General features: G+C 42.4%; 1 protein-coding gene and 2 long non-coding RNA genes across 3 annotated transcripts; 2 read left to right on the top strand and 1 right to left on the bottom strand.

Annotated features, from left to right (window-relative positions):
• Positions 1 to 1,185: 1,185 nt before the first annotated feature.
• CNOT11 (CCR4-NOT transcription complex subunit 11) lies at positions 1,186 to 13,398 on the bottom strand. The gene is made up of 7 exons (XM_038173233.2): positions 12,879 to 13,398; positions 12,432 to 12,596; positions 7,928 to 8,080; positions 7,172 to 7,374; positions 6,197 to 6,399; positions 3,779 to 3,875; positions 1,186 to 1,528 (listed from the first exon to the last, which is right to left on the bottom strand). The coding sequence occupies exons 1-7, from the start codon at positions 13,381 to 13,383 to the stop codon at positions 1,331 to 1,333; spliced, it is 1,524 nt and encodes a 507-aa protein (XP_038029161.2). The 5' UTR covers positions 13,384 to 13,398; the 3' UTR covers positions 1,186 to 1,330.
• On the top strand, positions 5,552 to 6,661 carry LOC140000675 (uncharacterized). The gene is made up of 2 exons (XR_011805801.1): positions 5,552 to 5,964; positions 6,076 to 6,661. It is a non-coding gene; the product is annotated as an uncharacterized lncRNA (long non-coding RNA).
• A 113-nt stretch (positions 13,399 to 13,511) lies between the features above and the next one.
• LOC140000673 (uncharacterized) lies at positions 13,512 to 23,096 on the top strand. Its single transcript, XR_011805798.1, has 3 exons — positions 13,512 to 19,582; positions 20,463 to 22,388; positions 22,960 to 23,096. It is a non-coding gene; the product is annotated as an uncharacterized lncRNA (long non-coding RNA).
• Positions 23,097 to 24,236: the final 1,140 nt, after the last annotated feature.

Genomic DNA, 24,236 nt, shown 5'->3' with positions numbered 1-24,236 from the left:
TTGAAGAGATATGAACAGGGAGAAGATGAATATGGCATAGTTACATTGTATGTCAACGTTAGAAGACATGAAGCAGGCAAGGTGCAAATTCCAAGCACAAACTGTGTTAACTGCTACTGCTAACAGTGACATAGCACAGGGCTAGGTTTCAGAAGGAATTTATAGAGCAGGAATTTCTAGACTTAGAGCAGCTCTAAAATAAATTCTACTTTAGTTGACTTAACACATCATAACTTTGGGAAGTTGTACAAGCCTAATCCTCTAATGCCTGGAGAACACTTCCTCCAGGGCATCTTAAAAAAAGATCATGCTGCAGAAGATGAGATTGAGGGGATTTTATACAAGTCATTGTTACATTTTATTCATATAATTTATCAGTTTACCTTACTTACGAAGATGAAGTCAAAAGAAAATCTTGACCTTGCATTATTGAACTTCTGCCTCATAAACAAAAGCTGCTTTAGGTCTACAGCTCTTCTGCTTAATTTTTTATCAAACAGCCTTACATTAGAATGGCTAACTTTTCAAATTGTTTTTCTTTTAAAGTTGAGTTTAAAAAACAGCAATTATTTAACTGTCAACAGTGGTATTTCAGCCTACTCTCTCCCCTACCCCCATCTAACATAGCACGGTACTGATTACATGCTTATAACTGAAGAGGCTATTTTAATCATTGGTAGCCACAAAGGAAGTGCTTGTGCAACTTTTGAAGTAAGAAGAGTCCTATGACTGAGTTCTATGAAGAAAGGGGACCATTTTTCCACAGTGGATCATTCTCAAAATCATGAAATAATTTGGTGGTATGAAGTCAGCATTGTGGAAAAAGTCAGTGATGTGGAGGAGGAGAGCATACAGTTTTAAACATTACAGTCAACACTTCATCAGAAACATTAAAGATAATCCTTAAACTTATTCTAAGCATCAAGACAGACTTTCCCTTTCCCAGTGAGAAGAGGGAACATCATTAACAGAAGGTGGTTCCAGCTTTTAGGAGGCCTTACAGAGTACAGAAAGAGCCAACATGAATTTAAATTACTTATTTGGATAGCAGTTGACTTCAGTTATCCAAAGCTGTTTGTGAATAGAGGCTCTCTGGGAATACAGCCTATAGTTCAGGACATGCTCATGACCTGTAGTCAAAGAAAGCTTAAGGGTAAGGCCTAACATTTCAAACTCAAGCACACATATCAGAAAAACATTTATTGTTTAAATGCATAAAATGCTATTTATAGTGTATTACATTATTAATCCAGTAATTTTGGTTTAAAATATACAATTAATTGGTATAGAACACTCATATTCCACCCCTCCCCCCAGTGACCAAGTGGTTTTATTTGGAAGTTTTTGTCTCTGATGGATTTTCCCCAGTGTCTAGAGTCTTCAGCAATCTGAAGAGGCCAGCTGCTTCTCTTATCCGGCTGAACTCAATGCAGAATGCTTGCACTTCTATAAACAAGTCCTGTACATTAATAATCTTGTTTCTGATTAAAGACTGAAGAAAGACGCAAACAAGACGTACCAGGCGGTTCTGAAACAGAAGAGAACATAATCCACATAAAAAGTTGGCAACCACGTTTGTTGGCCCTGAGCAGCACAACCCTCTTAACTGAGGCATTTCAGCAGAACTTCAGCTACAGCAGTAGTCTTTTCCCCAAGCTCTGTACATGCACAAATAAGGTACCAGATTGCATTATATATATATATATGAAAGTACAGAGCACATGTACACATGTAAATCTATGAATAAAACCCCAAGAGTCTTGTCATCACTATGGACACAGTTCTTGCTTAGTCTCATTTTCTACAAGTAACACCGTAAAGAAAAATGAACAAGCTTCAATCTCAAAACTTCCCAGTGGGCATGCAATTAAGGCACTCCAACTGGGAAATGACAGCTACAGAACTGATCCCAACCTTGCTTAGCAGGAAGCACTCTATCACTGAACTGACACATTGCAGTATTGCTGTATCTTAGAAGGAAATGAGGGATACTTAATCCCAGAAGAGCTTGTGGCTGTGAGCTGCAACTCCATGCCTGTTCCAGTGAGAAGCTGGGATCTCAGCTGCATTCCTCCTTCCTAGGGGCTGCTGAGGTAGCACCTTGTAGAGCACATGGAGAATGGTAAACTGCAGACCTAGGAGCTGGCAATTATACAGACCCACCCAGTCGCTAACCAGCTGCTCCCCAGACTGGGATGAAGGCAAATAAGCAGTCAACTATTTTTAGAGGAACTAAGCTCTCAAAATTTCCTACCTACACCAAGGAAATTCAGGAACTGAACAAGTTGTTTCCCTTGCTACAGTCAAAAGGCATCATGTGTTTTCTGCAGCACCAGGACTAGGTACAAGAATAACTTCGGCAAATATGAAACTCAGAACAAGAGTACAACTGCAAAGTGTTGGCCGGTTCCCAAACTCTGAGGATTGTAATTGTTTACTTCTGATAGGAGTGTTTTTGAATGGTGCTTCTCAAACAAAACATCTTGTGTTTCAGCTGCTGTGAGACCTCATTAGGTAGCATTAACAAATGTCAGATCTCACACACCTTGCTTGCTCCTTGCTGATCAGTGTGTCTTCCTTGACCCTCTTCTCTTTATTTTGTCCTGTGTGCCAGAAGCACAGCTGCTCTACAATCTCAGTAGTGCCCACCCACTCTGTGAGCATGTTCTCAGCTCTGCTATTTTTCTCCCCTGCTATTCAGCAAGTCACAGATCAATGCATCCATGCATTTCTGGCCAAGTCCCAAAGCAGAAAACCATCAGCAGCCACCAGAAACTAACAAGTGGTTAGTCAGCATCTGGAAAGGTACTTAGAACAAGACAGAGGGGATTTTCCTGCTGTCCAAAACCACACTGAACCTACATCCTGTTCATTACGTGCAGTTTTGGCCTCTGCAGCTTAAGGATATAGCAGAGCTAGAGGAGGAAGCCAAAAAGCTTAAGGGAAATCTAAAATGCACAAATCTAAATAGGCTGCAATCCAGTATGGAGAGGAGAAAAGCTGAGGGAGGAATTGGTCTGGACTCAAAGCCTTGTGTGAACTGAACATGGAACTGTCCTTCACCAAAAAAATATCCAAGAAAACAAGACCTACTTGGTGAAACTCATAAATAATTTTAGGAAAGAAGGGAAGTACTTCTTCATACAACATGCAGGTAACAGCTACAAGGAGGGTTAAAGATCCTTGAAGTGGCTACAACTTGCATGCTGGTACTGAGGAATTAAGACTGGCTTGGGAAGAAGAGATTATGGCATTATGAAAGCAGAAAAGAAAAGGGTTTTTAGGGTTTAAAGGAGATCTGAAAGTTACTATGGGTCAGTAATAGAGAAAATTGAAGGGCAAAATTTCCACAGGAGTTTTGTAACATCACCTCGAAGCGTGGAACTGGTGGAGACACTTGTGGAGCAAAAAAAGCTCAAAACTAAGTAGAAAACAAACATCTCATGCTAGAAGTAAAGAGAAGTCACACTGAATGACAGATAAGCTTTTTGCACTTAGGCTCCTGAGTCATAGGACTGTAGTATTGCTAGGGAGAAGTGTATGATATCTACAGTAAAACAGAACAGTAGTTACCTGTGGAGTCTTGTAGAAAGGTGAAACAGTAATTGTTAAACACTAAGGAACTGCGTAGCGCATTAAGAAAAAAAAAAGTACCTCTGAAATAAATTATTCTGTCTTACTGCTTCTTTAATGCTATCACCCTGATAAAGTCTTAGCACATGTCACACAGAGCAAGACCCTGGACCCTTTTTCCTGACCAGTTGAGCAGAGTACTCACCTGCATGTATTTGTCTTTAATCTGTTCGCAGGTAGAGATACAGTTGGAGATATAAAGATGAATAAACTCAGGAGGGAGATCAACTGCAGTAGTAAGCCTGTTCAAATTAAAAATATCCAATGGTTTATGTAGCTAGAAATACTAAGATTCTGTTGCAGAACAGATGAGTTAGAGCAGTGATACTAGTTTATTCCTGATCATGTCATACAGAGCTGATTTCTAAAAACCTTCACAGACATAATTCTAAACATTTGGATTTCTTAGGGGTCAAAACCTTTTTATTTTAAACCCAACACAGTACAGAAACTAAATTAGATCTGGTTCTTAGTGTGTTTGACATACCTACAAAGACATGTTACGCAAACGAGTCTATGATGTAACTTCAAATTTAAGAGGAAGGCCTTAAGCTGTCTGAATGCCAAGATTCTTCTGCAATACGATTTGGTTTATCCGTATCTGAACTCCAGAGAGTGAATCTGGATGCTGAGCTCCTTCCTGAAGTACACAACCCATGTGACTTTTGTGTGTGTCAAAAGATGTGTTTCATTAGTTCTTTCAGATCCAGATTGTAGTCCTAAAAACTGAAACAGCTTCAATATCTGGAGCTCAAATACAGGAGACACTGACTACGTGAATGAGATTCACAATGCATGATGATCCCAGAAGCTTCTTACTGCAGAACAATTGGAGAACTACTGCATCAAAGAATGGTATTCATTTTAAGGGTTAACAGAAAGGACACCTATTGCTGTTTGACAGTGCTGACTGCTGTATCTGAGATACCACTGTTTTTTTGAAGTACTACAGCTCATAAGTTACAATGATACATAGTAAAACTGTCATAAAATTACAACAGAATTAGACTATAACTCTAACCAGTCCCATCTCAAGCAGTAAAAGGCCTGGCAACAGGGAAATTTTAGACATTTGTACCAAATTTTTGTCTTCTTTCACTTAAAAATCAGTACCTCTAGTAGTCATTCTGCAGTTTGAGAGGGTTTTCCTATGCAAGTTCTGCTGTGGGAAGACCAGCATGCCTGACTGGTGGTTCAACTACCCCAGACAGGAGCAAGAACGCTTTTCTTACCACCCTTTCTCCCTGTTGCAACGACTACCCCAACCTTCAGGGCAGTAACTGCCTAAGTCTGCACCACTGGGGAGGTGTGTGTGTTCCTGTTGTCAAATATTTGAGGTACGATTCAGCTCTGCTGCAAAGGGACTGCGGAACAAGGCTGATTTGGCAGTTCGCATTCAGTAATTGCCAAGAAATGGAAGGAAGTAGGAATGATGTTCTCTGGTAGTTTGTGGGGATTAGCTGTCTGAGAAGTCCCCCATTTAAAGTGCCAGCATTCATTAAGAAAACGGGGTGTAACTATGTGCATAAGTTATTTCCAACGAAGACAGGGCAAGAGCATAAAGCAGGATGGCTATTTAACAATGCCAACTTTTGTTCACTTAATCTGCATCAAGAACACAAGTTTTTTTTAAGCAAATGCCTCCTTTAAATACTGTTTGGAATCAAACATCAAACAGTGTAGTAAAATTACTTTCTAATAATTACCACCTCCAGTTGAAGCTACCTACACGACAATATTTATTTCCCCATTCTTCTCCATGTAGAAACACTTTGCTAAGATCAAGAGTAACACTGCCTTTTTTTTCTTTTGAATAAGCCTCTCCATTCTTGGAGCAGGGGCTGAAAAATTAAACTAGAATAGCATCTGTGCAAGGAATGTGCTGTAAAATACAGTATGTTAATATATAACTGATATAAAATTTAATATATATCTCCAACATCTAATTTACTCTTTCTGCTGGGAAGTAGCATTTTTTTTCCTGTTAAATTGCAGTTTTGATGATGCTAACAGGAAATGGTATTACAGTAATATTCTCAAACAGCACCACAGTAAAAAAGGAACTTGGAAATTGGCAGCTTTCTCTGCACTGAGGATGTTTGAGGTTCAATTCTTTATGACTAACCCAAAGCTACCTACAAATTGAATCTGGACCAAAACAAGCTGTGTTTTTCTTCTTTATCTAAAGGCAAAATGCAAGTATAGCTTTTATGAAAGAAACAGATTTAGAAAAGCCAGAAGCTGCAGAAAGCTACAACTCCACAGCACTGCCTTCCTCTGCAGGCATAGTTAGAGCACACCAACTCTTACTATTAAAAGAGCATTAAAAAGGTGAGACAACACAGAAATTGAAAAGGAAATGATACTGATGCTCATTTCTTTCACTTCACTCTAATCTAACTGATTCCTGTTTATTTCTGTTATTTATGTTTCTTTTGGTAGTGCTTGGAATGCATCCACCTACAGCCCTGCAGCCAGCCCCACAGTCACTTAAAAACTGTTCAGCAGATTGTCTTTATTTGATAAGTTTCCTGAAGCACGTAAGATTTGAGAGAGTACTTACCGATTTACAACTTCCATTGAATGTAAGGACATGTCCATGTTGACCAAGACAGAAAAATACTCTGTTATCTGACTAGACTGCATCAGTTTGAGCAGCATTTCTATAGCTACTAAAGGATTGTTTTCAACGAGGTCTGGCAATTTGGCAGGAGTAAGACCAATATGGTAAACGAGCTTGGGGTCCTTTTCCAGTTCTCCAAGGAGCTATAAAGAAAAAAAAAAAACACAAAACAATACACAACAACTCTCAATTGTTTTTTCTTCTTAACTATTCTCACTGCTGCTTGAAGTAACAGCTATAATATATGTAAACTACAGGAGAACTATAAGCCTTTAGGCATCTCTACTGAAATACACTGCACGTGTATTTCCTTAACACTTCTATTTAAAGACAACAGTGCCAACAAAGCCTTTACTAAGGCTTTAATAGTCTTTGATCAGTGGGTGGCAAGGAAGGTAGGGGGGGGGGGGGAAAAAAGTCATCCTTCTTTAGTTTTCTGTCCAGCAGAAGAAATCTCAATTTCAAGTTCATTGTTGTCAGAACATCAGAAAGAGTTCTGTAAATAAAGCATATTTTGTAGTGCTGCATAATGAATATAAGAACAGCCCACTGAAATAAAGGGAATAATACTAGTAAATTGAGCAAAGATTCAGTGTTAGCATTTCCGAACTCATTTCTCATTGAAAGCTTCCACAGAAGCAGAAACAACTTTGTTATCAAAAGACTTCCAATGCAGAAAAATACTGGTACCACTGATCAGCTTAACTACATCCAGCCAATGCTATGAAGTTTAAAGATTCCTCTCATTAGTACAAACCCAAGTCAAAACTCTTGGGTTTTGACAATTAAAAGTACTGAATCAGAACACAGATCTAAATTAGAAAATGTGGATCACTTTTTAATTAAAAACACATCAATCTAACAAACAACTTGTTAGAAAAATTAATTTAAACAGATTAATTGCATGATACTTACCTGCGTCTGCTGTGGGGAAGTTAAGGGACTTTTGAAAGCTTTTGCCATGATTCTTTTTATCTCAACTCCAGTGCTGTTTTTCACACACATTGATTTATCCCACTGAATTGTGTGATCTGGTTCTATTGGATTTAACCAGGCCAATTCATCCTCACATATATGGAGTGGAGGCGGCGGTCGAATAAACTCTGGTCGAAAGTGACCTAAAAAGGCAACAATGTGAAACGTTTTTTTTAAACTTCAGGTATTCAGTTTTATTTCAGTACAAGAAAGCCCCCAAAGCCCACATTTCTTTAAGCTGTAACACTGGGAAGAGCATTATGATCTTCCTGACAAACATTTATTCCTCATTTTTAGAGATGCTGTTACATCAGTGGTTTTCCTCTTGGCTCAGATCACTAAGTTACTGCTTCTGCCATCAAGGCATGGTCTTTTTCCCTTCCCCACTAACTGCTTCCTGGAGCAGGAATGCAGATCTTAGTGTAGGGCACTAAGAGCTGAGGGGCATCAGAGCCAGTTTTTTAGCCAACACAGGAAACAGCTTGAAGATACACTCCAGATTTTGAAAAACCTGGAAATATGAATGTCACGGAGTGATCTGAAAATAGTTTGATGCAGTTCTGTGCTATTTCATTCATCTCCATCGCCATTTGATACTTGGAAAATACTTTTGAATCATACTACATTTCATCTGGAGAAGCATAAGGACACAGCATGTCATGAGTTACAACCACAAAGATGTGAAAATGCGCATACTTTCTATAGGAGGCTTTGGCCCACTCACTAAGGCTTCAGTGATCTGGGAGGCAACAGAGCTGTCGAAACCGGAGTTGGAAGAATCTGGGTCAGGATCGCTGAGGATGCTGGGGAAGCTGGCCTTGCTCTGCGTTGGCAACTCGGACTGGCGTTCTGGAAGAAGGTCAGGCCACAATATTAAAGCATAAAATTGAAACGGAGATGCCTGGAATACTAAAAGTAGTCTGAAACAATCAGCTTTAGAGCAGAGCTAGCTTAAAAGAAAGAGGGAACAACATAAAGTTCAACGCTGGTACTCAGAATGCCATTCTGACAGGAGAGGGACAGAAGCATGCAGCAGTGATAAAGATGAAATAGAAATGAATGTGAAATGTAGTCTTGACTTCAGAAAGGTAAGTTACTGATGTAATCTGCTTTTAAAAGCTAATGAGTGGATTCACACGATACTCCTGAAAGAGTTCAGATAACATATCTAGTTTTGCCATCACTTCTCAGAGCTGGGAAGTGAAAAATCTGCAGAGCTACATTTACACGCTGCAGCAATAAGGGGCACACTAGAACTGAAGTCAGCTATTCAGATTTAGCCAACACATCTCACTGGCATCACATAAGCTACTTTTGCATTTGCTGTCAAGTTACAGCAAGTGCTCGAAAAAGATGGAGTTTAATTGATGCAGGATTCTACACAACCAGGAATTATAAAGCAATCCTGTGAAAGGGTCTGTTTAAAGCCCAAATTGCAGAACTTAAGCAAGTTACAGAAAAGATTACCAAAAATGTGAAAAAAATTGCCTAAGAGAAACTAGTGGGCTCAGTACTTGAACTGCCAGATTTTAGGTGTTCTTCTGGCACAGCCTATCACTCTTCTGCATCCAAAGGCTTAAAAGCTTACCTTCTGTATTCTCTGTATTTCTGAGAAACCATGTTTTCTAACACTTTAGCAAAAATAATACACACAAAGGAAGCCAACAACCCACTACACAACTACACCTTGCGTTCCTTCCCTCTCACCCTCCATAGCGAATATTAAATAGCAGATTAACCCTCAAGTAATTGGAAGTCCAAAATTGCTGGTCCCACATGAAATTAGATACTACTTCTTATTCTAACTGAGCACAGTGCTGACAGATTCAGTATAGGGACCTTATCTCTTTCAAGCAAAGCGTGTTTGCTCCTTCTTGTGCAGCCACGAGACCCTTCACAGCTTCCCATCCACATGAGCTCTACTTCATGTGACTGTGACCAAATCCTTGAGAAATGTTTGAAGTGAAATTCCTGCAAGTGTCAGAAGGATCATCAAAAGAAAGCATCACCTAGTGCTAGTTTCTTTCAGGGTTTTCTGTCCTATTTTATCAAGTTATTTCAGACCGTGCAAACGTTTGAATATATGCTCACTGAAGTAGCACAGCATAGTATGTTTTTCTGTTAAATGCAGCTAGCATGTTTTTCACCTGTTTTCAAACAAACATTTTTGAAGTAAAAATGAACTGGTCTATAAAATACATCTACTTTATGAACTGTTTCAAATTCCAGCTTTCATTCAGCCACCAAACAGATTAGTTGATTCAACAAATCAAATTCTCTGAAGAGAAAGAAAAAAGAACATTTTGTTGAAAAGAACATTGGGTGCCTTTTTTTCTTTTCTTTTATAATCTAGAACTTAAATATATCAGTCAATAAAAATCACTGATTTGTTTGTATCCCTATAATCTTAAACTGCTAATGATGCTTAAGTAGAAAAACGAAAGTTTAAGACACACTCCTTTAATTCACAGGTGTTAGAAGCCTCTACGAGCCCTTTATATACATTTAAGTTTAAAAGTCTAGCCCTCACTGCTTCAAAAATTAGTTTCAGGTAAGCAAAAGCATGAACTGAGATCAGTAAAATGGAACATGCTTATTTAACGGGAACAAATCCAGCAACTTGAACTAATACATCAAATTAAAAACAAACAAAAACCAACCACAACCTAATCTGAATACAATCACATAGGTTCCTATATGGAGGTGTCATGTCTCATCTACCCTTCCCCCCCCTTTTTTTCCCCTATTTAAACAAGTAACAACAAACTGTCTGATTCTCAACAGAAAGCCCTACAGTATATTACAAACCCAACTTTCAGTACAGGATAATTACCCTTCCATCAAATTTAGCAAACAAACACTCCTGAGCACTTCCCCAAAGTCACTTTCTACTAGCTGCAGGGATGTCACTTTTGATACAGTAACACACTAGGTGAACAAAATCAAGTTACAGACACAAAGCCTGAGTGAACACGCTGCAAACCAGAGGGAGAATAGAACAAAGCAAGTTTTAAAGCTGATTCCCAAGGTGCTCTATGCCAACACTGTACGTTCAACAGGAAAAAAAAAATCATAATACAGCTCCAAGCAAAATTGTCACAATTAAATTCAGAAAACAAGCCAAGTGCTTTCCCCCCCCCCCACGCTTCACAAAAAAGAAAAAGAAAAAAAGATAAATACACTCTTTGAAAAATGTTTATGCTTTCTAAATAATTTCATTTGGCAACTATATTCTAAAGCAGCTCAAATTCATCCAGTTCTAAACAGCCCAAAATTCAACTCAGGGCCACAATTTTGAGGTGCTACCACAACTTACAGCTGTTAAGTTTGATTAAATGCATAGGAAAACAACACAAATACTCCACTCCAAACATTGTATCTAAGCATCTATCATAATACAACATGTTTACACACTGTAAACAGCATCACTTCATCCTGCATTAATAGGAGACATGCGCCGAAAACTTCTGAAAACTTTACAGACTTTCTGAAGCATTAGAGATAGACAGACAGGAAACGTCACAATTATTAAAAGAAAAAGAAAAAAAAGCTGTCCTCTAAGAAAGTGGCTAGAAAGCAGGCATTTATTCTAGGGAGCTAGAAGTCTGAGAAACACAGATTTAACTTTTTTCAGATGTAGTTTGTTTTGTTACACAACTCCTGCAATGGCTCATAAACAGTTAGTGATGCATGCTGTTTATTGAGTATGTAAATAATGATACAAGCACATCTCACAGGGCTCGATTTTGCATCATTAATGGCTCTGTACTGTACATAAAGCCATCAGTGTATGGTATTTAAAGAAAAAGGACAGAATAAAATGCATGCCCTAAAGCAACTATCCCTACAGTTTTGAGGTTCTCTGCATGTTTTAGCTTTAACATGAAACACAACAAGAGAATCAAGGGCAAAACAAAAATAGATGAAGCAATCCAGGTTTTGTTCAGGCATGATGTATGCCTTATGCTGAAGTCACAAGTTATCTGAAATTTCAAGACTCTGAATTGACAGAAATGTCCTTGAAAACACAGCCAGGATGAACAGAAGAGCCAGAAGGGTTTGTTTTCCCTCTTGACAGTATGCTAGGGTACTCAATTTCCATTTTGAAAAGATCCTGCAGCCTAGAAATAGCAACTGAGGAGGACATTGAACATCTGTACACTGTGAAGATGGGACAGTGTGTCTGAGCATAAAAAAAAAAAGAAATCAGTGGCAAATTCTACATGAAAATGACAAGACCAAGATATGAGTGCCTGGCAGAAAAAGCCTAGTTAGTGCCTGACCTCAGAGAGGCAAGCCACAGGGTTCAGGAACAGAAGTGGATGGCCAGTTTTGAAGTAGTTCCATTTGCACATGCCTAGGAATCCCCCTCCTTCGGAACTGACAACTTGTCCCTGACAATATTTTCTGTTTTAGAGTGGCCCCAGATGTGACTCCCCAGTCAACATGAGCAGAACAATCATGTTCCTGGTCCTTTCCTTCTTCTGTCAAAGGATAAGCATCACATTGTGCTACCTTGTCACTTAGGAAAGGGTCTCTTTGTCAGGGAGCGTAGTGACAGGATAAGGGGTAATGGCTTCAAACTAAAACAAGGCAGATTTAGGTAAGACATTAGGAAGAAATCCTTCCCTATGAGGGTGGTGAGGCCCTGGCACAGGCTGCCCAGAGAAGCTGTGGATGCCCCATCCCTGGAGGTGCTCAAGGCCAGGCCTTGGGCAACCTGGTCTGGTGGGAGGTGTCCCTGCACATGGCAGGGCGGTGGAGCTGGGTGGGCTTTAAAGTCTTTTCTAACTCAAGCCATTCTGTAGTTCTATGATAAAAGAAGGCCACTTACCACTCCTGAGCTAACACTGTAAAATCTAAGTTAATTTTAGAACAGCAAAGATGCAATTGTAGTAGCCAATTTCATACCAGAAGTACTACATAGGAGAAAAGGGAAAAAATACACCAAAACCTCACCTAATTTTAGATGAAAGTCTTCCAAAACTTGCATATTTTTCTCATTTTAAGGCAGTGACATATGTGCTTAAAAAGCAGCTTCCTAAGTACAATAAAATAGCTAAGACGTAATCAGTGCTTGAAAACTCTAAAGTTTAGTCCAACCTTTTCCCTATTTAGGATATACAAGTGCTTCCTCAAGTAACTCAAAGCCAAATGACAGTTCACACTTCCATTCACAGCTGAACCACAGCTCCTTTACCTGCTAACGCCAGCTGAAGGCCGCTTATATCCACTGACTGGGCCATGTTTCCTACATCCATGGACGCGATCTGTCGAGGAGTCTTCTTGAACAGCTCTCTAGGGGGGGCCAACATCAGCTGAGAGAGAAAGAATTTCTCAGGGGGAGTTATGGGAGGTAAGAAGCCTGTGGAGATAGAAGGAAGAAACAACTCCGTGATTTTTAAGGCAGCAAGCGACCTCAAAGATCACCTGGTCCAATTTCCTACCACCACTGTCACCCACTAACCCATGTCCCCAAGCACCAGGCCCAACCTCTCCTTGCACACCCCCAGGGACGGTGACTCCACCACCTCCCTGGGCAACCCGTCCCAGTGCCTGACTGCTCTTTCTGAGCAGAAACATCCCTTGGGTTCCCAGTGTCACGACCCCGACCCCCCATCCCCCCGCCCTCCGGGCCGGCTCTCACCGGAGAGCGGCGTCCGCTCCGCCTCATCCCCGCCGCGCTCGGGCGCGGGGTTGAGCAGGTGGGCGAAGACGGCTGCGAAGGGGTTGGCGGCCAGCGGCTCGGTGCGGTACATCTCCCAGAGCAGGTAGAGGGCGGTGAGGCGCTGCGCGGGGCTGGGCAGCAGGTCGGGCTGCTGCAGCAGCAGGACGAGGACGGAGCCCAGGCGGAAGTGCTCGGCCTTGCCGAAGTAGTGGTGGAAGGCGCTCGACAGGCCCTCGAACGTGCTGCCGCCCGCCTCCTCCGACACGATGCTCAGCAGGCTCGACAGCTCCTTGGGCGACAGGCTCATCCTGCCCGACACCGCCGGCGGCGCCGCCACCCCCCCACCGCTGCTTCCTCCTCCTCCTCCTCCTCCTCCTCCTCCTCCTCCTCCACTTCCACCTCCTCCTCCGCCAGCAGCAGCCGCCGCCGCCGCCGCCGCCGCCTCGCCGGCCGCCTCCGCCGGGCTGCCCCCGCCCCCGGGCATCCGCCTCACGGAGCCCGGCCCGGCCCCGGCCCCGCCGCCAGGCCGCGGCGCCCGCTGCGCGCTTTACGGCGCGGCCGCGACTGAGCGAAACGGGGCGGGGGCACGGGCACCGGGACGGGGCAGCGGGAGCGGATTGGTCCGAGCGGCGCGGCGGCGGAACGGGATTGGCTGGGGGGTGCCTTGGGGGCGGGGCCTCCGCGGCCGTTAGGGGCGTTAGGGCCGGTAGGGGGAGCCCGGCGGGGTGCGCGCGCGCGCGCGGTGCTGCCGTTGGCCCCGCCCCGAGCGGCTGAGGGGAGGAGATGGGGGGGGGGGACGCCTCGCCTGATGTGGGACATGGGGGCTTGTGCTGCCATGGGGTGTCCTGTCACGGCTCTGTGGGCAAACAACTGGTACACCTCTAGTGACATCTCCTCATATCTGGTGGTTTCTGAGAGAAAATAAGCTCCTCAGTAAGTTTCCACCTCAAGTGTATCACAAGCACACAGTATCCCAAGCTGTGAGGGACCCACGAGGGTCACTGAGCCCAACCACACAGAAACCAGCCCCTGTGTCTAAAAGCACTGCCCAAATGCTCCCTGAACTCCCTCAGGCTCGGTGCAGTGCCCACTGCCCTGGGCAGCCTGTCCCAGTGCCTGACCACCCTCTGGGTGCAGACCCTTTCCCTAACCCCCAGCCTGACCCTCCCCAGTCCCAGCTCCATGCCGTCCCCTCGGGTCCCATTCCCACACCAGCACCCACACGGGAGCAAAGGCACGCTGCAGGCACACGCTGACCCGTCCCAGGATTAGGATTGAGCCAAGAAGCTCAGCCAGCAGCCCTGCAACCTTCCCTTGCCTCTGGTGCTAAGAGCAGGAGGTGTTGTTCTCCTCCTTGCACTGCCTACAGGGTGTCCTGGAGGTAGTGTTCACCTGTTTCTTTCATGATCTGGTTTAACTGAGATCCAACCACTTTGCTGGTGGGGTTCTTGGCAGAGCTGAAGGAAGACGAGCTGCAGCAGTGTGTGGCTGGAAGCAGGGGACGGAGGAACATCCCTTTGAAGTGCAGTGCTTGGTTTTACTAGCCTGACTTGTGGAAGTGCATCCTGAGAGACAGCAGCTCAGAGACGCACTATGAGGCATAGCGTGAAGTGCTGAGGGCATGGCCTGGAGGAAGAGCTTTCTGTGGTGCACACTGAGAGGAGAAGGGCTTGGAAGGTCCTGAGAACAAACACCACTTCTGCTGTCTGATTCCTGTGGTATCAGCGACTGGGTGCCCTCAGATATACACCTCCCAGGTCGCACAGCGCAGAAGACCTTGGCTTTCTAGTTAGCCATTCTGATGTAAGAGATGGGACTCAGTTTATAACATAAAATAAATTGAAGGGTAGGGTTCTGAATACAAAGCAAATCATAGATGGGAAGGAAAGCAAGATATGAGAGGTGTAAAGGCTTCACACACATATAGAAGATAAAGAAGTGATTGCTTTGGAAAGAAACACACTCGGACACAAAAAGCAACACCAAAAACACAGGGTCTTCAGCCGTGTGAGGGATGATCTAAAAACCTTCCTGTTAGAGCAGCGGTTCACTAGTTCACTAGATCACACAGCAAAATACATGCCTAGGATAATAAAGCAAAAAGTAGAGGATGCCAGTGAGCTTGCTGCCATGGCCAGTGTGTTCCAGGAAAGAGAGGAGTCCTTGGAATTTGGGATTTTACTAAACTGCAGCAAGGACTTATGTTATAACATTTGGGCAGAAGATCAAACGATTGCAAATCGATGAGGAAGTAATTTGTGTAGGTGTGTAGTAGGGCTGGCAGGAGAACTTGGGAAAGCATGGACACATACAAGAGCTTTCCACCCTTAATTGCAATGCATAGAGAGAAGAGGTCTTCAGTCAAAAAAATGTGAAAGCTCAGTACTTTAGAGAGGAAGACACTATAGGAGAGGAAAGTTCTTCATAACTCAAATTGATTTATGGAAAAATAAGTAGAAAGATGAACTTCAAGCTGACCTGAATGCTCAGTCTTTGGGAAGACATTTCAGATTACAGGGGAGTTGAGGACATGCAGACCTGGCCAACTTAGTCTTCCCTTGTGTCATATCATATCACAGAATGGCTTGGGTTGGAAGGGACCTTAAAGCCCATCTAATTCCACTCCCTGCCATGGGCAGGGACACCTCCCACCAGACCAGGTTGCCCAAAGCCCCATCCAGCCTGGCCTTGAACACCTCCAGGGATGGGGCATCCACAGGTTCCCTGGGCAGCCTGTGCCAGCGCCTCGCCACCCTCAGACTGAAGAATTTCATCATAACATCTAATCTAAATCTCTGCTGTTTTGGTTTAAAACAATTCCCCCTTGTCCTGTCATTATCTGCCCAAGCAAAAAGTTGTTCTCCCGTCATTTTTTTTTTTTTTTTTTATAAGCCCCCATTAAGTATTGAAAAGCTGCAATGAGGTCACCCTGGAGCCTTCTCTTCTTCAGGCTGAACATCCCCAGCTCTCGCAGCCCATCTTCATAGGAGATGTGCTCCAGCCCTGTCCTGCTGAGCTGTAGAGAAGTTGTTGCAGTTCTTTGTTCCTGTCGGGGTTTGGTTTTGTGGGGCTGAAGAACTATTGCAATAGTCTGGGAAGTTGTAATAACCACCTCAGTGGTCTCCAGAGTGGAAAAGACTCTGGTCACTGTTTCTCTGTCTCTTTTAAACTTCCTACAGAGACAAAGGGACAAGGTTTTATACAAGGGTAGAATAGACTTGGAGAGCGACAGCTTATTACAGCAAAACTAAGTTTTCCTGGCAGGTGTTGCTGGTCTAAATGAAAGAAGCGTGTGTGAGCAGCCGGGGCTATAAACATCTATAACTGTACACAAAACCATAGCATGGTGTTCACCTAGCTCAGTGCCTTGCCCATGACTGGTAGCAGAAGCTTAGAGAAAGGGTCTAGCAGAGAAAGCACAGAGTGACTTGTTCCCTGTGGGCTCTTGGCTTCTGTCCCTCTGAGGTTTAGGTACTTCCCGAGTCGAAGGTTGAATGCTCATCGTGGCAGTTCCCAGCCCCGATGAACTTTTCTTCCTTCAGCTTGTTGTCAGTGATTTGTGAACCTGCTTGTATTTTTGGCACGCGTAAAGCACCGTGGCAATGAGTTCTGCAGGTTGGGAGCCATGCTGTGCAAAACAGTGCTTCCTTCTCCACTCTGTTTGTTACTCTTCATTCTGTGCATGTCCTGCCATGCCACACCTCAGTTGTTCCCCTCTAAGATAAAGCCACCCTGTGTGGATTCCTGCTTCTGTCATCCTTGTTGCCCTTTTCTGCTTTTTCCACTCCTGCTGTAACCTTTTTGAGAAGTGGGGATTAAACTTGCGTCCAGTATTCAGCTGTGAGCATCCCATAGATTTTTACATTTATACACCTTTTCACAATGAGCTCTATTTATTTCTCTCTTCCTTTTTCATGTTGTTTGATCTCCTGGGCCGTGAACATTGACCTGATGCTATAAAAGAACTGTCCTGAATGACTTCGCTCTTCTTTCCTGTAATTAGCAATAATTAGGTAGCACCCACCACTACAAAAGGGGCAGTTTCCCTCTCTTTCCAGCCCACCCTCATTGCAGCATTTTATTTTGTATTTATCAAATATTTGACTTCTCTGTCATCTAATTTACTCGTTCAACATTATGAATTCTTCCTGCCAGTTTTATTTTTTACAGCCCTGAATGACTGTGTCTCACCAGGAAACTGAGTGTGTATCTGGGAAGGGTGCACAGACACAGGGTGTACTCCTCAGTTTTGCCTGTGTGTGCACAAGTTCTGGTCACTGCTGTACTTTCATGTCATTTCCTCAGTACAGAAATTGGGCTTGAAGGTTTACAAGGTCTTGGGTTATCCCTTTGGCCTTTCTAAAGATTGGTGTCACACTATTTCTTCGCTACTGAGACCGTTCTGATGAGCAGGTTGCACACGGCAGTTTAGCATCTTCATCCTTCAGCTGGTACACATCTCTCGAGTGAACCCCATCAGATCCCGGTGATGAGTAATGCCTTATTTTATGCATTTCATTGCACATCTCTTGCATCTCTTACTCCACTGTGAGGCAGTTCTCTTGCCTCGTACCCTGCCAGTAAAGGTTCTTGTCTGGGAAAAACTCCAAGATCCCACGCAGAGATGCAAAGAATTCATGTAGCTTTTCCCCTATAGCCTCTTTCCCTCAATACTTTTGTATATTTTGCTCATCTGTTGGCCTGAGACCGGTCAGCAGATTTTCTGCTTCTGGTGGGCTGGCAAAACTTTTCTTTGTTCATTTGTGGGGATGAAGTTTTTGGTTAGGAATGACCATGCCTAAGATTGGGCCTTAAATGAAGGGCAGTTTGCTGGGTGCTAATCCACATTGAAATGGACCCGTGGTCCTTCTGTCCAGGTGGTCTGTTTTGTTCAGCCTGCTGCTAACACAAGCTTTGCTGAAGACAGCAGAGCAGGGAATTTGTTGCAAAAAGGAGAAAAATGCTAAGAAAGAGACATCTGTCTCTTCTTTTCCTATAAATTTCAGAAGCGCGAGCTGTTCTTGGATAACGTACTTACTGGAACAATGGCTGTAGAACTGCAGAAATGGCCCTCAGAGCAATAAAAACGTCTCCCCAATGACTGAGATAGCAAAAAGAACGTGGCTTATACGTGGCTAATGCAGCCATCTGAAATTATTCTCTGCAAATTAAAGGGTTTCTGGTCAGAACAGGAAAGCTAACAGCTCAGGAGGTGCAATATTTTATAGGAGGTGGGACGGGCACAAGCATCGGTCGACAAAGGCACCTTTAATTTCTGAAATCAACTTTCTAAAAGGTTTCACCCTGGGAGGAAGGCCGGGGCCCCGGCTACTGCAGTGAGCACGGGGCAGCTGAGGATCCACAGCAGGTCCATCAAAACTGTGCAGCCTCGTGGTGCCAAGGGACAGGTCCAGCTTGCTGCCTCTGCACAGCAGCTCCTCCGGGACCAGGCTGAGCATATTCTGCTTCTTTTAGATGGCTCATCGAAGAGCTATTAGATACTCAATAAAAGCTTGAAATATACCCATCATCTTTATCTCGTGCGTAAGGACCTCACTAAACATCATGCTTTGAGTTCCTGAAGAGGGATAAAGGGATTGGGGCTGAATTTACTGACTCAGGTTCTGTTTCTAACTCTGTCCTATTGACTCATAAATGCTAATGTGGACATGCAGATTTTAGGCTAAAAGTGACACAGACAATCTGCTCTGGCAGATAATCCTTTACCAGTACAGATAAACATTACAAATTATTTGACTAGTACATGTATGAAATAGTTTTATGATTTAAATGGACACCATCATTTGAGAAAATTGTAATTGTTGCTGGAAAATTAGATCCCCGAGCAAAGGAGCACATTCGTATTGATTTGTTTTGATTTCCTAATAGCAGGGAAAAAAAATAACAATTTTAAATTAAAATTGATTGTTATTGTTTGCTGTTGTATTTTAGATAACAACACGGAACAAGAACTGCATGATGGGCACTAGGAAAAAGAAAAAAAGAACTACTAATGAAGAAGCAATAAAAAAAGACAGTATTAGGAAGAAGAAAGAAAAAATGCAAAGAAAATGTATTAAATAGACTCACTCTACAGCAAGTATTTGAGTTTCCTCTAGCAAAGAGGCTGAGTACTTAGGCTGGGAAACAACTCCCACCAGAATATTTTTTTATCCCACATTTCATTTGGGAAGAACGTGTTAGGAAGGAATTAAGTCACACCTCAAAGTCAAAGGGGAAATTAAAGCACTTCCAGATTGCTTTGTTTACTCTCAACAGGCTTCTCTCCTGTACACATATTCCTTTCCTCAATAATTTAAGTGACCCAGCCCATCCACAGTGTATTTTAAACAGCTACATTTACAAAAGGGGAGGGAGAAGGTGTGTTTTGTGTGCGTCTGTTCAACTGCAGATTCCCAGTGACCATGTGATAACCACGTTATCCTGCCTAGTTTGCCTCTGATTCAAAACACAAGATGAGACCACCAATGCAGAAACAGGTTTTGTTATTCCTGGAGCAATCAGCGGTGTTGGCTTGCTAACAATGCCTAAAAGCCTTCCTGAGCAACTGTAGGAGAATGCATCTTCACTTGTTCGTCAGACCTCAAAGCTGCCAAGGGATTCTTGGATATAACTTGAAGAGCACTCAGGAAACACCTAAAATATCATTTTACATTTGCTTCGTAAGTGCTGAACCCTGGGTGGTTTAGAAACAAACGTGATTGATGACGAATTCTTTAGCTACTGCAAATTTTACTGATACCTCTGCATTTTAAGCCAGTTTTGAAATGTCAGCTGCTCATCCACGTAAACTCATGTTAGCGCAATTACTTGATTTCTCGAGTGTGTTGAACACTTCCAGAAGAGATGGGATTTTGGCCCCAATTAAAATCATGAAACTCAGCAGGGTCATACTAACACATAAAAACAGCACACAATATGGCTTTGTGCACGTATACCTGTGCATAGATCCCTATTCTGGGTAGGAAACCCTTCTGTGATAACTCTGAAACATTTCTCCTTGGCAAATGATTTGAAGCAAAATGATCTTTTCATTTGCCTTTTTTTTTTTTTTTTTTATTTCTTACTGTTTAATCAGAGATATTTTAAAATCTGTCTGCACTTTGAAAATAGCTGAGCATGTGTTTTATGCGAAAACATTCAGTATATGCATTGCTGTGAACTCTGAGTGCTCAGCATTTATAATTCGAGCTATGCGACTGCACGCCTGCCCCAAATGGCACTATTTCTGTTCCCTGGCTCGATGGCTCGATTTATGCCTTGTTTCTGTTTTCATCTGAAATCAATTTCAGCTGAATCTTTGCCTCTGCAGATAGCACTGCAGGAGGAAGGGCTTTATGCTTAAGCTACAAATTTGAAGTCTGCTTTCTGAAAAAGTGTTCAATAATTCAGAGCCGAGTAGAGCTCTTGTCCAGGAAGTGGGACTTTCGGGTTCTGTTTCTTCCTCTGCCTGTAGGGTTTTAAACTGAAATCCAGGCAGTGGTTATTAGGAGCAGAGGGGAACATTCATCTCTGGCTAAAGTTACATCGCTCTGTTTACAGGAATTGAGGATTCACTGGGAGGAAAAGGAGAAAAGCAGAATCGGATGGTTTCAGTGAGAACGTGTTTGGTGAGATGCAGGATGGTGGTTTGTGTTCTGGTCCTGTGCCAGGAGCAAGGCAAGCATGCATTCAATGACAGTCAGGTATGAAAGCATAAAAATATGTGTGTCGGGACTGGAAATCTGTTGTTCCTCTTGCCTGTTTAAAGTCACAGCCATTGGGAGAGTCACTTCTCCCCATTCTTTCCCTTTAGAAAGAAAATTTCAACAATTTAGAAAGGAAGCACTCTTTCTCACACGTGTATATAATTGCATGTGTACACACTTGTTCATTTATAAACATATGTGCACATTTAAAATCAGACCAAAAGTTTTTCATTAGAAATCTATTTCAGATGGGGAAGAAGTAGGCTGGGATATCTGATGATGTGACACATTTCCACATAACATTTGACTAGAAAGAGGCTAGGAAATACTAATTTTTAAATGTGCTTTTAGGACCTAACACATTCCCTTTGTGCAAGAAGGTAAAACATATTTTTAGGTGTGTTATGAAGCACTGTGGTCCAGTGATATTTATAGACTAGACAATGAGAGAACCTCAAATTGCAAAGACCCATTTATGAAATTATCTTAAAAACATGTGATGATTTTGTTTTCCTCCACCAGTGGTACAGCCCTACTGATTCACCTGTATCCTCAGAGCTCTGCCTCATTCATTTTATAACATTCCCATATGTTTCCAGCACCCAGTGAGCTCCTTGCAGGGCTTTCTTTCCAACTGCCTACAAAGTTTCTCTTGTGACTGACTCTTTATTGCCGTCTAAGTATGCTGCACATTCTCAGAGCGTCTTGTTATTCATCCCGTCTCCCATTTTATGCTGAAAGCTTTTAAATGCATTTTAATGATGCATAACAGGAATATAATGAGCCTAATAGCATGCTATTGATTTTCATTTGAAACACTGACATTTGAACATTTCAATAGCCTTTTAGCAGTGTGTATATTTAATGCGATTCAAAGACAAGGCAAATGGACCACAAGATCTGTCTACTAAAAAAGTCCACAGCCTCTATCTACTGAATCCACCCCCATCCTCACCCACAATCCGGTTGTTGCAATCAGCTGCATTAGAAGCATCTCGTTTTCAGTGTCTTAAAACAAACAACGTGTAATCCTTGGTACAAGGAAACAAAAGGGGAAGACACCAGATCACTGCATTAAGAAATTAGTGATGCAGATCCAGGCAGTGCTGTCAGCTCCAGAGTGAAGAGAGCTGCCTGAGGATGCTCTCTAGACAGGAGCTGGTAGAGGTCTGGGATACCTTAACTCAGGTTAAGAAAAACAAACAGAAAAATGAAACTGGCAAACATGCACATCACCATAAGATAAGACAACGGGTCCCTTTTGTGGAATAACTCAGCAGTTACATCCTAAGGAGAGCGGTGTTTTCAGGAGAGGTGTCTGAGAATTACCTGCATGTGTGGCTACATGAAGGTAATGCTAACAGCAGTGTTGTCAGGCTGTGCCAGCCATATATGTTGCTGTAGCTCCTTGTCTTATAGTTAGAGACCTTCTTCATCCAGTGCTGTGACATATTTTTTTTTCAGGGACTGTTTATAGTGAATGAATAAAAGTGAACTTGATATCAAACATAAGTCTTATCCTTCTGTTTTTTTGTTGTTGTTGTTTGTGTGTTTGTTTGTTTGTTTGTTTTTCACAGCTTCACTCATATGCATTACACATCAATTAAAAATAAAAAATATAAGGAAAAAAAAAGCCAAGGAACAGTTATATGTGTGAGGCATCTGCTTTTATAATGTCTTCAGCTTGCTTGCTTTGCCAATACATAGCTGTTTGTTCATAACCACATCAACTAACAGGGTCATCTGACAAGTCACAACTCAGATGTTATTGCAGTGAAGTGTAAGTATGCAGGGTTTTTGCTGTTGAGCTAAAAAAAAAAATCAGCTGCTTTGTTTAACATTTCTTCAGATTCCTTTCCAATCCTTGTGCTTTTCATTCAAGATCATATGCATGGGAGCTCAGGAGCAAAACTCATGAGAATGTGTGAGTCTGAAGTTTAAGAAGCTTTTTGAAAATTAGTAGCAGTTGCCAGTGTGCAAGTTAGGCTTAAATTAAGATGCCATACCCAATTCTAAGAAGTGACATAAGAAATCCTAAAACATTCAACAAATAAGGTAACAGACTTAGGCAAATGTGTCATGTCATACATTAAAATGTAGGTGAAGTTCTATTTCTGCCCATACCAGAGACGCTGACCTCTAACTAGCAACAGAAATGGTAAAGGAGATGATCTTAAATTCATTCACAAATAAGGAAATAGAAAAAAATAGTTTATCTTTAGTAGATGGTGGTAGTAATGAGTGACTGCTGAAAGCAGTAGAGAATGGGCTTTAAAGCAGTCTGAGAAGAAATTTCAAATGCATGTAATCGAAGACAAAAGAAATGGCTGCTATCTTTTTATTTAAAACAGGTCCCATGAGCAGTCTCCTGCAAGTACCTAATTCTCTTGGCTGACTGCAGCGAGTCTGTAGAAGGATAAGCTCAGATGTCTCATTTTTTGACCTCTTTGTGGACAGATCAGCCCCATCCCCAAAGTCAAGCTGAATCTTCTGGAGGAGCAAGAACAAGTTGGAAGCTGAGTTGAAGATAACTCCTACCAAGAGCCCTGGTTATACCTGCAGGCAAAATATACGTTCATTTTCTTGTCTTCTAGCAGTGTGTTGCATCCTTTTTTCCCAGACTGTGCTGGTCTTTCGTATTTTGAACATAAGTTTTTCAGGATAAGGACCACCTCTAATTACATGTTTACATGGCCCTACAGTATTTGTTAAGGATTCCTGTAATGGAAATAATTGCATGTCTCAGGAAGAAGGGGCTTCCGTGCATAGGTCATTGCAACAAAAATGAAAAGGTTGCACACAAGCAAAGGAGATGCTTCTACACTGCCAGCTTATGCTTCATGATGGAAGTCCCCCTCAGCTCCTTTTGTACAAACTCTTTTCTCTTCTTCAACATTGTGTTGGTGCTCGTGTCTCGCAGCTTTCAGAGGTTTCTGGAGGATGTGGAACTGCTTTGTTCCCTGTCTGTTAAGTATGACTATTAAAGCATATCTCCAAAGTGCTGCCAGTTCAATGAAACTGGAAAGTAGCACTTTCAGGCTTTGTAAACAATAAGCATTTTCTCTACTGCATACATAAAAAGAACTTACTGCCACAGTCTATCACCAAGGCCGAGGCTGGGAGAAAAAAAAATAAATAGATGTTTTCAAACATAAAAATACCTAGTTAATGAAGAAAGGAGAATTTTAAAAGGTATTTAAGTGCTTCTTCAACTTACACAATCCACTAATGATGGATGAGACTTCTGGGGGAGTATTTCCTCTGAAGCAGCTAGTCTTGGTCACTGTCAGACAGGAATCTTTGGACCATAAATCTGATCAAACACAGAAACCTCTGTGTTGCTCACTTACACCTGTGAGAGTCTGCTGACTTCAAGGTGCATGAAGGATTTGGTAGAAGGCACATCATCCATCTTCACTGCGAGAGAAGTGCATTCATCCTGTGGTGGGGCCAAAAATTGCCCAACAGGTAGATTTATTTTCAGGCCAACAATTTACACATGGGTAACGTGGTGTTATTGTACAAGACCCCACGTTTGTTGCTGTGCTGTCGTGTCTGAAAGGGTCTCGGGTTTTAAAATTCACACACTTCTTGCTCTTCCTTGTAGTTCTCTGCTCAAAACCCAGTG

This window comes from Anas platyrhynchos, chromosome 1 (genome assembly GCF_047663525.1).
Source record: "Anas platyrhynchos isolate ZD024472 breed Pekin duck chromosome 1, IASCAAS_PekinDuck_T2T, whole genome shotgun sequence".
Lineage (NCBI taxonomy): Eukaryota > Metazoa > Chordata > Aves > Anseriformes > Anatidae > Anas > Anas platyrhynchos.
This window is presented reverse-complemented; position numbering and strand designations above follow the sequence as displayed.

Coding starts and splice junctions, on each gene's coding strand:
- CNOT11 (XM_038173233.2), bottom strand. CDS start 13,383: ATGCCCGGGGGCGGGGGCAGCCCGGCGGAGGCGGCCGGCGAGGCGGCG. Junction 7,375..7,927: donor GCCAAAGCCTCCTATAGAAA/GTATGCGCATTT, acceptor TTGCCTTTTTAG/GTCACTTTCGACCAGAGTTT. Junction 1,529..3,778: donor TTAAAGACAAATACATGCAG/GTGAGTACTCTG, acceptor CTTCTGTTTCAG/AACCGCCTGGTACGTCTTGT.